This window comes from Carettochelys insculpta, chromosome 1, assembly GCF_033958435.1.
Source record: "Carettochelys insculpta isolate YL-2023 chromosome 1, ASM3395843v1, whole genome shotgun sequence".
NCBI lineage: Eukaryota > Metazoa > Chordata > Testudines > Carettochelyidae > Carettochelys > Carettochelys insculpta.
Genome location: NC_134137.1, coordinates 191114628 through 191128284, shown reverse-complemented (window position 1 = coordinate 191128284; position 13657 = coordinate 191114628). Strand labels below are relative to the sequence as shown.

Sequence of the window (13657 nt, the reverse complement as noted above, 5' to 3'; positions counted from 1 at the left end):
GTTTACAGCCCTGGGGAGCTCAGGAAATTTGTCAATTACAGCTAATGAGTTGATGTGCTGAATCAGCAAATTTTCAGAGCAATTCTCATTAGAACAAATAGGAGATTAAATTAAAACTAGGGTGGACTACAAAACTCTTTGTGTGTGTGTGAGAGAGAGAGAGAGAGAGAAATTCTAGCATTTCAATGTTTTTTTTCCAGTGTGAATTGGGATTAAAAGTTGAGATGTCATTTTTTTCACAGAGCAAAAAGTAAAAACAAAACAATCAGGAAGTGTTGAAATGTTTTATTTTGGGATGGTTAACCATTAAACTACACCTGCATGTACTGCTGAGGAGGTTCACCAGAGCTGTAATATGACTAAGCATCCCTGCCTCTAGTGGAGCAGAACAGCAAGACTCCAAACTATGACTCTCATCAAGCACTGCTGAAAATTATTGTCAGCCTAACGTTACATTTCAATGTTCCCAGTGGACTTTTTTTTTGCAAAGTCCACTTCAGACTGTACAGAGACCTCATTTCAATAAAAAAAAATACTAAATATTTTCACGTGGCTTTAGTTAAAACAGCACACAGCAGCAATTTCAGAATATCGCCTTCAGTGTGCGTTTAGTATCAGTGTGATCCTTCTGGGTGTCAAATTGGTGAAATACGTCATTATGAGGCAGAAACTATGAGGTATAGTAATTACTGACTGGCAAACCTCAAAAGGCAGGAAGCTTGGGTAATCCCAGAGAAAATTAGAGCCCTCTACACTGTCTTGGAGATCTCCCCTTTCCTCTCTTCTGTCTCAATCAGATCTGTTTGCCTTTCTTTGGACTCCATTTGTCTCTTTCTCTTGGATTTCCCCTAGAAGTTCTTCAATTTATCTTCCCATTAATTGCAATTGTCCTCTGCCAAAAGCACCTCTAGCCCCGATGTATCTATCACTCATAATTAATTCTCTTAGGCTAGGCCTATACTACCATGGAAGATAGACCTGCTGAGGGCCAGTCTTCTGGGGTTTTGTTTCATGTATGCATAAGATGGTGCTTTCTGGGGTCAAAGTCAACCCCAAAACACCTCCTGTCAACCTTGTTCTGTGTAAACAGCCCTAGCAGCCAACCATTGATAAGTTAATTTTAGCTACGCATTGTTGTAGCTAAAAGCGAGTATCAGCAGTTGACTACTATGTCTACTATAGAAATACCCTTACTGGTAATGTTGGTAAGGAAGGTGTGGAGTTCTGATACTGGGCCCCAAACAACTGCTTCTTTCAGTCTTCAATATACTAACAAGCTTCTCTAGTTCAGTGTTTCTCAACCAGTGGTAGGAGTGCTGTTGGGGGTACACAGAGATCTTCCAGGGGTACATCAACTCTTCTAAATATTTGCCTAGTTTTACAACAGGCTACATAAAAAAAAAATACAAAAAAAAAAAACCATGAGTTAAGTCAGTTCTATCTGAAAGTTCATTTGGAGAATGACTTGTTTTTACTGCTTTATATGCCTTATGCTTAAATGGAAGTACAATATTTCTCTTCCAATTAATTTATTTGATAATAAGATGGTAGACAACCAGCACGTTTTCAGTAGTAGTGTTCTGTGACTTTTTTGCCTCTTTTTGTAAGTAAGTAGTTTTTAAGTGAGGTGTAACTTGGTGACATGGAAAACAAATCTGACTCCTGAAAAGGGTTCAGAAATCTGGAGAAATTGGAGAAGGTCCTGAGAAGTGCAACAAAAATGATTAAAGGTCTAGAGAACATGAGCGATAAGGGATTACTGAAAAATTGGGCTTGTTTAGTTTAGAAAAGTGAAGACTTAGAGGGGACATGACACTGGTTTTCAAGTACCTAAAAGCAGGGTACAAGGAAAAGGGAGAAAAATTGTTCTCCTTGGCCTTTGAGGATAGGGCAAAGAGCAATGGTCTTAAACTGCAGCAAGGGAGGTTTAGGTTGGACATTAGGAAAATCTTCCTAACTGTCAGGGTGGCTAAACACTGGAATAAATTGCCTACGGAGATTGTGGAATCTCCATCACTGGAGATATTTAAAAGCAGGTTAAATAGATATCTATTGGGTATGCTTTAGATGGTGCTTGGTCCTGCCATGAGGGCAGAGGACTGGACTCGATGACTTCTCAATGTCCCTTCCAGTTCTAGTGTTCTATGATTCTACAGTCTGGAAAGGTTGAATGGCACTTGTTTCAGGACCTCAGATCATCTTAAGACCATGTTCAACTGGTGGTATGCACACCCTTAGGAGTATGTGAGAGAAGTCTGGAGGCACTTACAATTTTTTTAAAGGGATACTTTATAAAAAATGGTTGAGAAACACCGAATTAGCCATAGAAACCTTAGAATATATTGCCTTTTCTATGATTCTTGAGAAACTTCTAGGCTGTGGCCACACTAGGAAGTGACATCAAAAGGGGTAATCCTGATTCGTCACTTCAAAATGAACTGCTTCGAAAGGAAGAGACTACACACAAAAAGCGGATCAACATTGCAATCTGCAACATCAAAAAGACTTGCCGTCATTTTGAAATGGAGTGGCTACACAGCCACAGCTTCATTTCAAATTAATGGGGCAGGAAATGGCAAGGGCAGGGTTGAATGGCCGACAAGCCCTTCCTGGAGCATCAGCCAGCTGCCCAATTAGGGGCCCCACTTAAACACCCCACCGTGCACATGCAGAGGACCCTGGCTGCTTGCAGCATGCGACCTCCAGCAGAGAACTCGACAGAGCTTTGGTTAGGTACCACACCACTGCCTGCCATGGACCCACAGCACTTCACTGACAGGGATACCTTGGACGTCATGGCCAGCCTGATGGCCATCCTAACAGCATGCCATATGAGGCTATGTGCTGACCAACACGTGGCCAGCCTCCTGCAGGCTCCCCCGCCCATTGTGCATCCGGAGAACCCCCTGTTCCAGCCCCCCATAGCCTCTGGCAGTACCCCACCAGCAGGGAATGGTGGGATGATGACCAGTGGCTCCACAACGTCCGGATGACTGGGGCCATGTTCATGGAGTTGTGCCATTGGCTAGCACCAGCACTTTGCCACCAGGGTACCCACATGTGGCCCATGGTCCCCCTGGAGAAACAAGTAGCCATTGCTGTGTGGAAGCTGGCCACGCTGGTCAGCAACCTTTCGATCAGTGACCAATTCAGGGTGGGGAAGGCCACTGTTGGGGTCATCCTCCTTGAGGTAAAGCACCAGGGGCCACACACCCATGGAGGGGTCCCGGGGAGTGGGGTTCCATGGAGTGGGACCCCAGGGAGTGGGGCCAAGGGGAGGGGTGTCACCCATATGCTACCACACACTCACAGGCGCCTGTGCCCTCTACCCCCTACAGGTTGTTGCCGCCATCAACAGGATCCTTCTGCGCTGCCTGATCTGCCTTGGAGACATGGACACTGCCATGGCCGGCTTCCAACAGCTGGGATTTTCAAACTGCATCAGTGCATTGGACAACACCCACATCACCATCCAGGCCCCCAAACACAGCCAAGCATGGTACATCAACCGAAAGGGCTACCACTCCTTTGTCCTCCAGGCCCTTGTGGATGCCCAGGGATGTTTCACGGACATTTGTGTGGGCTGGCTGGTCAGGGCCCATGATGTCCACGTCCTGAGGAACTCATGGCCACAGGATGGCAGGGGGCACCTATGTCCCCCCATGGGACCTGCTGGTGGGGGACATGACCATGCCTCTGTACATCATTGCCGATGCTGCCTACCCTGTCCAGGCCTGGCTAATGTGCCCCTACACGGGACACACCAATGAGAGTCAGGACCACTTCAATGCCTGCCTGAATCAGGCCAGGAACACTGTAGAGTGGGCATTTGGCCATCTGAAGTCATGTTTCAGGTGCCTCCTGATGCGGCTGGAGGTAGGCCTGCCCAGCGTGCCCTCAGTCATGGGTGCCTGCTGTGCACTCCACAATCTCATGGAGAGCAATCAGGAGCTCTTTGTGTCTCACTGCGCAGCCGAGGCCGTGCTGCACTATGAGCAACCAGGTGTGGTCCCATGTCACCAGGTGCACAGGGACGGGATGCGTATGTGGGAAGCCTTCCAGAAGGCTTTTGCCTGGGGTCCCCCATGACATGGCCCAGCTCGCTCCATGCAACATCCCCCCCATTCTTACCCTTGCCCCCCTCCAGCACCTGCCTTGCCATCCCCACCTGAGGCAGGACACACAGCTTGGTTAAATAAATTCAACTGCTGTTTTTGGAAAACAAAGAACATGTGACTATTTATATGGGGGGCGGGGGTGAACTATTTACATGGGGAAGCGGGGGTCTCAATCCTCCATCAGAGTGGCTGGTTGGGAGCCACGACAGCCCCTGGAGCTGCAACCGCCCCGGGTCCGGGGACCACAGCAGGGCCAGGATGGGGCAGGTGGAACGGGGAGGTAGGGCTGGACTGGGGTATCTAGGGTTTCGGACTCACGGGGTGGAGCGGGGGAGCCACAGACAGGCAGGGCTCTCCCGGTCACAGCCAGTGCGTCAGCTCCTGCCGCTTGATAAGGGACATGTCGGCTGCGAGCAGACATGCAAGGCGGGGGCAGAAGGGGCGCAGGCAGGATGGGGAAGAGGGGCGAGCTGAGGAAGGGGGGGAGCCTGGGTTGGAGGGGGGAATGGGGCGGGGGGGGCCATGACAGAGGAGGGGACCGGGAAGGAAGAGGGGCTGGGGCAGAGGAGGTGCTGCGAGAAAGGCCATCCATGGGGCGGGCGGCTGGGCCAGGCGGTTGGCGAGGGCCTGGATGAGGATATCAAGATACCCAGCCGCTTGGTCCCAGGCTGCCCGCTCCATGGAGAGCCAATCCCACAGCAAGCAGTTCTGCTCCTGCCATGCATCCGTGTGGGCTGCTGCCAGATCATCTGCCCAGCTGCGGTGGCGGCTCCTCCCACCACGGTGCCTGGTTTGGGGCCACATTGCCCCTTTGCCCTCCTCTGCTCCCAGGCACATCCAGGGGGCTGGGTGGCTGGCAGATGTCAAGGCTGTGAAGACATAAGGGGAGAGGGTGGTGCCCTATCAGTGAAGAGCCTGGGTACCGTGGGCCAGTGGCCTTGTCCCTGCTGCCATCCCACCCTGCTTGTGGTGAGGGGCTCTGGGGTGGCTCATCATCTGTGGGGTCTATCAACGTGGGGCCATTAGAGTGGCTGCCTCAGCCCTCCTAGGCTTCTGACCATCGTGGCAGCCCATGGCCCCGTGTGGGGACCCCCTGGCAGTGATGACGGCCATCCCCAGGTCGCTGGCCCATGGTTGTGTGCCCAGGCCCATGCTGGCTGTGTCGGGGACCGCCCCCCGCCATTACCAGGGCACCCCATGCCTGGTCCTACCTGAGTGTTCCTGGGGTAGTTCAGGGAAGGTTGAGGTGGAGGTAGCCCGGCTAGGGCCCTCGGAGGGCTTGGCAATGTACAGCAGTCCCTTGCTCCCACTGTCGCTGTCCCCAGTGCCAGCAGGTACTTCAGGGCCTGCAGTGGGGGGGTGGGGTGGCATCAAGGGTCCTGGTTGGGGTCCCTCACCCTGCCCCTCTAGCTCCGCTGTGTTCAGGGTCTCCTTGGGTGGTGCAGCCTCTCTGGGTCCCAGCAGCTAGTGGAGCTCCCTGAAGTAAGGGCAGGTGGCTGGTGCTACCCCTGACTGCCGGGGCTGAGTCCCTTGATCAGGCATAGCCCTGACACAGCTCCTTCACTTTGGAGCAGACCTAGTTGGAGGTCCAGAGGGGGTCGCCCCTTGTAGTGAGGTTGCTGGAGAGGCAGGTGAAGGAATCCGCATTTCTCTTCTACCCCTCCATCCTGAGCAGGATGTCCTCATGTTCCCAGATGGCCAGCAGGTCCCAGACTTCAGCTTCCAGCCAGATGGCCCCCTCCTCTTTGGGGGCTGCCCAGAGCCCTTGAAGCCCTGCTGCCTGGAACACTTGGCTCCACGGGGATCCCGACGGTCTTGGCTGCTAGCCATCTGTCCAGTCATGGAAGGGTGTTGCTTTCTGGGGGTGCTTGGGAGGGTCATCTGGCCACCTCATGCTCCTATGTCTGCCAGCACACTCTCAGCTTTCTGCATGGGGTGTCTGTGTCCCTTTGGCTTTAAGGTACCCGTAGCTGACAGCCATAGAGCCTTGGCTGCTGGTCAGGGTGTCCCTGTGCTCTAGGGAGGGGCTGGCTCTGTGGAGGAGCTTTCATTTCGAAATGGCAGCTTGGGAGCGACTACACACACTTCATTTCGAAATTAACATCTAAAGGAGGTGTTATTTCCAACACGGGAGTGGAATAACACTTCGAAAGGCACGCCTTTTAATTTCAAAGTTGATTTCGAAACGAGCAATTTCTGTGTAGTCACTCTCCTGCTCATTTCGAAATTGTCCCTCATTTCGAAATTGTTTTCAAAATGGGTGGCTAGTGTGGCCACAGTCCTAGAGTTTTTGAAGATGGCAGCAAGCAAATGGGCTTCAGCAAAATTAGGAGAAATTTGTGGAACTAAAAGGGAGCTAGCTGACTTTTCACTTCTTTTTGAGACTTAAAGTGAGATTAAGGGAAGTTTGTGTTTGTTTTGGTAACAGCTCACTCAGCTCTAGATGTTTAATTTAATGGAAGCTGTTAAAGCAATATGTGCTAAAACATCTCTTTGGGATAAAGGACATAATACTAAGGGAGGAAGTGACTGCTTCATCCATTTTTAAAATCTGCAATGTAAATGGTTGAAAACCTTTTTCAGCTGTTCCTAGCTACATAATTATATTCACAGCTTTTCCTCTAAGTGGAAGCTCAGGTCAATTTATTTTATGAAAAAAAATAATGTTTTGCACTCAAAAAGAAAATATTGTTATAATGGAAAGAGCCAAATTCTGCTTTTGGATGCGTGCACACAGGGCTGGTTGAAGTCCATGGGAGCTGTCAGTACATAACCAATCTTTGGCTCTACAAGTCTTTCTTAAACCAACCAAAGGCAACACATATGTGTCCAAGCCTAAAAACGTATCTTTAAGCATTCCAATTTCTTGTCTAGAGCATTTTGTCAGAAATATTATATTTTGTTAGATTTAATATGATTTTGACCAAGTTTTGTCATTTCAGGACCATTATTTCCATTTAACATGAAATAAAACCTATGCACTATGTATTTTTTTTAAATTATCTTCACTGATCATAGCATGACAGCAGCTGTTGCTCTTGTTCTCATGGAAACCTGCACATAAGAGCAGCTGTGAAAAGTAGTTTTAATGCTGTTCCCAGCGCAGGATGAGAGAGTGTCCAGCAAGTTCTCTGGTGTTAGGAATGGCAGCAAAGGTTGACAAGCAGTATTTTTGTGGTATCCAACAGTCAGACTGGCTTTCTTCAAAGAGAAATCTACCTGCATACTGAGACAGAATTAGCTATGCAACTGACAAACAATAACCTCCTGGCATTTGAAATAGCCTGAACTTTTAACTGTTGGAGACACTCCCTGTCTTTGCAGGGATATGTACCATTATAGATGCAATGTCATAGGATGAGCCACTGTGTTCTTTTTCAAGCCATGTTATATATAATGGCTTAGCTCTGTTGGATTAGAGGGGGATAGGTCAATTTACACCTGCTGTGGATATTTCTCTTTAAATTTGTTCTTTCTTTGATCATTATTCATTGTGATAAAAAGTAATAACTAAATAAAAAGAAAAGAAACGATCTTTATTGAAAATACATTTGTTGCTTTTTGAGTATGAGGACAATAAACACTTACCACACTCTGTTTCATCAGAGCCATCTTTACACTGCCATTGCTTGTCACAAAGGTTATTAAGGGGTATACATTCCCCACTCCCACACTGATAAGCACTGGGTCCGCAGGGTTCTGCAGAAAGATTTGGTTAATGAAGGAAATTAAACCAGAATTACAGGGTAAGCCTATTCATGCACATCAGCTGACGCAACTGAAGGAAGACCCAATGATGAAATAAATGGGAATGCTTCACTGATATCTCATTTTTATGGACACACGTGAGTTCTTAAATTTAATTTCTACAAAGAAGGTAAATGGAAACAACTATATGGTAACATCCTTTGGAGTTGTTAATTCTGTTTAGTTACTGGTGTTCTGCCGTTAAGTATGAAACCTGCTTGATGGGTGAGAAAGGAACAAAGACCACAGATGACTTCAGCGAGTTCTAATGGCCTCAGCTAGTTTTGGATTTCACTCTAACGTTTTCAAAAGTGACCAGTGATTATGGGTCCTGGGTGCTCTGCACTTTTCATAAATCAGGCCTCTTTAAGGCATCTTAAAAATTGGTCAGCAAAATCTGAAGGCACGCAAAGTCATTAATCACTTTAAAAAAACAACCCTTATTTGGGGAGAAGTAGAGAGAATAGGATGGAATAGGAAGAAGACAGCATAGATGAGGTAGCAAGTAAACTTACTCGGTCTACCGACTAACAGAAGGTTACTTTCCTTCGGAATATTTAGATATATTTGTTTTCTCTAGTTTATATATGCATATATATTGAATTGCTTTGTTTACATTGCTTACAGATTGAATTATGGAGCAAAACAATAGAGAAAATTTCTTATTCTATTAAAAATTTGCTTCTGTTTACCTTGCCATTTGGGCTATGGTGGCTGAATTTTTATACCTATTGAAGACAAAGGTTTTCTTATTTGATAAAGTGATAGAATTCCCAATTATAATTATACAAACATCTATACAAACACTCTGGCATCATTTTGACTTAAAAATGCACAAGTTATACACCCAATGAGCTAAATTTCTTAAAGATGCTTGGCCCAGATTTCCAAGTGTCCTGCAGTCATAATTAGGGCCACATTGTGCAAAAAGCTGCTCACTGTCCTTTTGAACCACTTTTACAAAGAGCCTATTCCCAGTACACACAAAGAACTGGACTTTTTGAAGGTACCTAATAATATAACTAGGCACCACAAAGGATTCTCAGAAGTGCCTAGGCACCTAATTCCTGTTTTCAATGGACGTTAGGAACCTAAAAACTCTTAAAGAGGTACTCTTTAGGTGCCCCTGAAAATCTCCTACTTGCACTGTTAAGAACCTAAATACCTTTCAGAATCTAATCGTTAGTTACCATGTAAGCTGATCTGTTCTAATGTATCAGGTCCATAGTAAATGTTTTAGAAAAGCTTCCTAAACACAGTCATGATAGACCAAAATGACTCAGAAGGAGGTATGCTTATTATTGGGCATGAACATAAGCAAGAAGTGCTGTTAACTTTCCATAAATTAATTTTTCTAAAATAAAAGAAAAATATGGTAAACATGACAATACTGAGTCTGTACTAAATTCTACAGCACTGCACAAAGCTCTAGTGTGTACAGAAGCTGGCCTAATTTAATCCTCTATTTAGAGGATGTTGCAGTGACACCAGCTGTCCACGAACAGATAATCCACAGCTTAGAACAATGCGGTGCATGTTGCTTTTGCCATTCCCAATTTCATGTGGCTTTTTCAACATATTTAACTTTATTAGAGTGTGAGTGTGTGGGCTTAATTACAACAGATTGCTCACCGGGCAGTCCGAGATTATAACCAGTAGTGAAATTTGCAAGAAATCCTTTCTGAGTTCCAGATTCGTCAGTAATGAAGAGCACTGTCATCTGGTTAGTGGTAGAGAAGACATCCAGAACAGGATTTTTTCCTGTGTAGACAGCTATTCTCAAAGAAAAGATTAGTACATTGCAGTGGTGAGTTGGATGACTTTCATTTATACAAATTGGCAGATGTTTTGGGATGTTACAGCAGATGTTTGCCGTAGGATGAAAGGTATTACATATTTAAACAAAGAGAGAACAACAGCAACATATGGGTAGCAATTATTTCCCAAGGCCCGCCCCGCATCCTTGAAGCCATTTATAACAAGGAAGGTATATATTTCAAAACTGACACATTAATGCACCAACATAACCTGTGATCCTATAAACATTCTGGCATATTCTGAACCATAGAGGGAGTACTCATGTATGTAAAGTTAAGCATGTACATAAATCTTGACAGGATCAAATAAAGTAAATGTATCCTCATGCCTTCTCATTAACTCCTGAGTACCCTGGATCATCCCAAAATACAGGTAAAAATTTGCCTTTTCTGTCATGATGATCAGACTGCTTGAATCATTCCTCACTTCATTCACCTTATAACACAATATGTGGTACTTGCCTAAAAATAAGGAATCGGCTCCTCTTCCATCTCTGATTTCAACCACATCATAGATATTTTCCAGGTTAAAATATTGAAAATGAAGCTGAATGTTTTTACCTTTTTCGGCATTTAAATACCACACACCTGGAAAAAAAAACGCAATTGATACAAACACAGCCAAACAAAAGAGTCCATGTGCTTTTTATTTTCTGTAGTATTTCCAGGAATAAGATCTTGGTTAAAGCTGACTCCGAAAACTATTCTGATCGTTGGGCATGAACACATCAAAGTGATTAAGGAGCCTATTCCCTATTTTTACTATCTACTAAGGGTCATATTTTCAAGGCTATTTAGGGGTCCATCTCCAGATGACCTCTCTTGTCTCTTAAATCCTGTGCAACTTGGTATCCATGTTATTTAATTACGAGAATCAAATTATATAGGTCTGGCCATTCATATTATGCTCCTTTTATGGGAAAAAAACCTTTTCAACTTGGGGTGTATTGAAGAGAATGATTTGTCCGACAGAAAAATAACCCCAAAATACATGCACTCTTTTCTCCACAAAGCGAGAACTCCTGTAACTGGAATTGCCTAAGGGCATATATAAAACAGCATAAGTAGGATATAACTGGCAATATCTTTTCTGTGTGCCATACTCAGAATGACATGGGTCCCATGCTAAGGCCCCAATTGAGCAAGGTAATTAAGCACATGCCTATCCTTAGCCATGGCTTCACTACCACTGATATTAAAGTGACCACTCACAGACTTAAAGTCAGTCAAGTATCTTGTGGAATTAGTGTCTGAAAGTAGGATAACATGCTCTTTTGTGATCAACAAACAAACAAACAATAAAGTTTGATTTCATTGTTATTAGCGTACCAGAGAATTTATACAGCTGTGCCACAACAACTGAGCAAAATTTAAAAGTAATTGAAAAGCAACATCAGTGCTTTTTTCCTCCAAATATCATACATTATCAAAACGTTGTGGGCCTGATTTCCTTTGCCTTACATCAGTTCTACCTTGCTGTAACTGCTTTAACTTTGGTGGAGTAAGTCCTGATTCACATCACTGTGGGACAAGTCTCTCCAGTCAAAACCATTCACAAAGCACACCTAAATCTTCCATATGAAATATTTTAAAATTAATTATTGAATAGGAGATGTGATTAAAAGGCTGCCAGCATGCCCGATGCATCAGGCTGACATGGAGTTCTCTTCACTGCTATTACACAGAACAGCATTCCAGCACCCTTTTTCCCAGTCTGGGGTGGGGCGCTGTGCCAGGCACCACTCTGGGAGGCTCACGCATGGCTGCACTCTGCAAGGAGCTGCTCTGGAGAAGCCACTGGCCACTTCTGTATGCGGTAGGTGGGGGGGCAGTTTGGGGATTCTGGGTTTAAGTCTGGGGTGGGGGGGATTTTGAGGCTGCGGGAGGGGGGTTAAGCTGGGGGGTGCGGTGGTGGTGGTTTGGGGCTGCAGGGAGGGTTAAGCCTTGGGTCAGGAGCGGGGGCAGTTTGGGGCTGTGAAGGGTTAAGCCATTTGGGGGTGGGAGAGGGAGGCAGTTTCAGAGGTGGTTGAGCTCCAGCACCTTTTTTTTCTGGAAAAAACACACTGGACATAAATACAGCCTGAAAAAACTGCAGCTCCAATAGATCTGGGGTGTCTTCACTAAAACAGAGTAGATGCAATCTTCTTCACTATTGGCTAACAGTACCTCAGCTTCCTGGCAAGTTGCCAAAACACTCCTTATGACTCATACAATTATACATCAAGATTTCACTGCGCATAGTTCTTATAATCCATTTCCATTTTAATAGAAGTAATCCTCCCATAAGATCTAGGGGAGGGCAGACTTACAGGAGGCTTGGTTGGGGTAGTTGTTTGGGTAATTGCTAGAGCTGAACGTAGTGTTTGGTTCCCAGAGCTCGAAAGGTCCCCCGCAGTCAGCTGAAAGAGAAAACATTTCAGAAATGTGTCACCTGCTGCCTGTTTGTGCAGCCAATTGTCTAGAAAGACTATATTCCAGTCAATAAAATTACAGTTATTACATTTAATGGTCACTTAATGGTATTTCCTTCTGCTTTATAGACCAGGAAGGACTGAAACATTTATAAAAAGAATGAACTCCAGTCAACTGCACAATAATTGTATGAAGTTCCAGACCCAGAGAGAGTGTTTAACACACAGTCCTGAACCAAAGGCAATCAAAGTTAATCTACCTTGGTGGGAGCATGGAGTCTCAAGGAAGTAGAGTATCTAAAAGAGCTCCTAGGGAACAAAGACACTGCTCCTCTGCTTAGGAAGATATAATATACTCTACTGTATGTGGCCAGGCAGCAGAGCCTCATGAGGAGGTGGGCAGTAGAATGGTCCATCAAAGGCCTTTTTGAAGCTTCTGTTGCTTATGTGGTTCTTGTATTCTGAAGAACACAAGTCCTGCAAATGTGACTGCTCTTAGGCTAGGTCTACATGAAGCTCTTCCCAGCGTTGCTGCCGGCAGAGCTATGCAAAGTGAGCTTCTCAGGATTACAAATGGATGTCTATTTACTAACTCCCAAAATTCATTACCATAGTTACATGAGAGTTCGGTGCTGGCAGAAGATTGTGCTAGCACTGCAGAGGATGCGTGGATATGCCTCTGCCAGCTAAACCACCCTCATTGAAGCATAAGGGGCTGGCAACAGGGGGGGAGTGCGGGGGGAGGTTTTAGCCGACAGAGGCACGTCCACACAGCCTCTGAAGTGCCAGCACCCCATTCTACCAGCACCGAACTCTCACATAGCTATGGTAATGAGCTTTGGGAGTATGCAAATAGTCATCCATTTGCAATCCCAAGAAGCTCACTTTGTATAGCTCTGCCAGCAGAGGAGCTGGGCAGAGCTCCATGTAGACATAGCCTTGGTGAAATCTTCCCCTTGAACTTTGACAGGAGAATTCATCATGAGCTGTCCCTTGTTTGTTGATCTGTGATTCCTATCAGAACTACATAAAGGCAAAGTGTGACGGCTTTATAAATGACTATCCAGTTTTAAACATACATGATATTTTTTGGCTGTACCATCTTTTGAATGCTTGTCATTCAAGTGTTACAAGAAAAAAAACCCCACAATTACTGCAAATCTAGGAACTGTAGTTAGCTACATCTCTATCCTTTATGTGATTTCTTAACTTGCTAGCCTGAGAAAATACTTTATGCTCTTAAACACATCAAAGTCCCTTTCCTTTCTTTACAGCCTGAGTAAGTTATTAATGGGGGATGTGTGGAACTAAAATGGCAAAGCAGGCCTGAAAAATTGCTATTAAAATTTTGTGTCATGTTTATGTATATGTTTGGGGAAAGATGGCATGCTTTTTTCATTCAGCTGTGGCCATAATAAAAGAACTAACCTGCTACAAAATCTTGCATGATTCCCTGTACTTCTGTATTGCACTCTTGTTTCAGTACTGTAGTAAAACACTAGGGCTGAGATTTTTAAACTTGCCTAAGGAATTTGGATACCCAATCCCTAAAGGAGATTGAGTT

At 45.2% G+C, this 13657-nt stretch overlaps 1 protein-coding gene across 1 annotated transcript in view; it reads right to left on the bottom strand.

Annotated features, from left to right (window-relative positions):
* The window catches only part of TMPRSS15 (transmembrane serine protease 15), a 119997-nt gene that overhangs the window by 41169 nt on the left and 65171 nt on the right, over positions 1-13657 (bottom strand). Inside the window, exons 13-16 of the mRNA XM_074989555.1 lie at positions 11992-12081; positions 10145-10270; positions 9498-9638; positions 7707-7817 (exon numbers count right to left, since the gene is read on the bottom strand). Of these exons, the coding sequence (XP_074845656.1) occupies positions 7707-7817; positions 9498-9638; positions 10145-10270; positions 11992-12081 (468 nt within the window). The remainder of the gene's footprint in view (positions 1-7706; positions 7818-9497; positions 9639-10144; positions 10271-11991; positions 12082-13657) is intronic.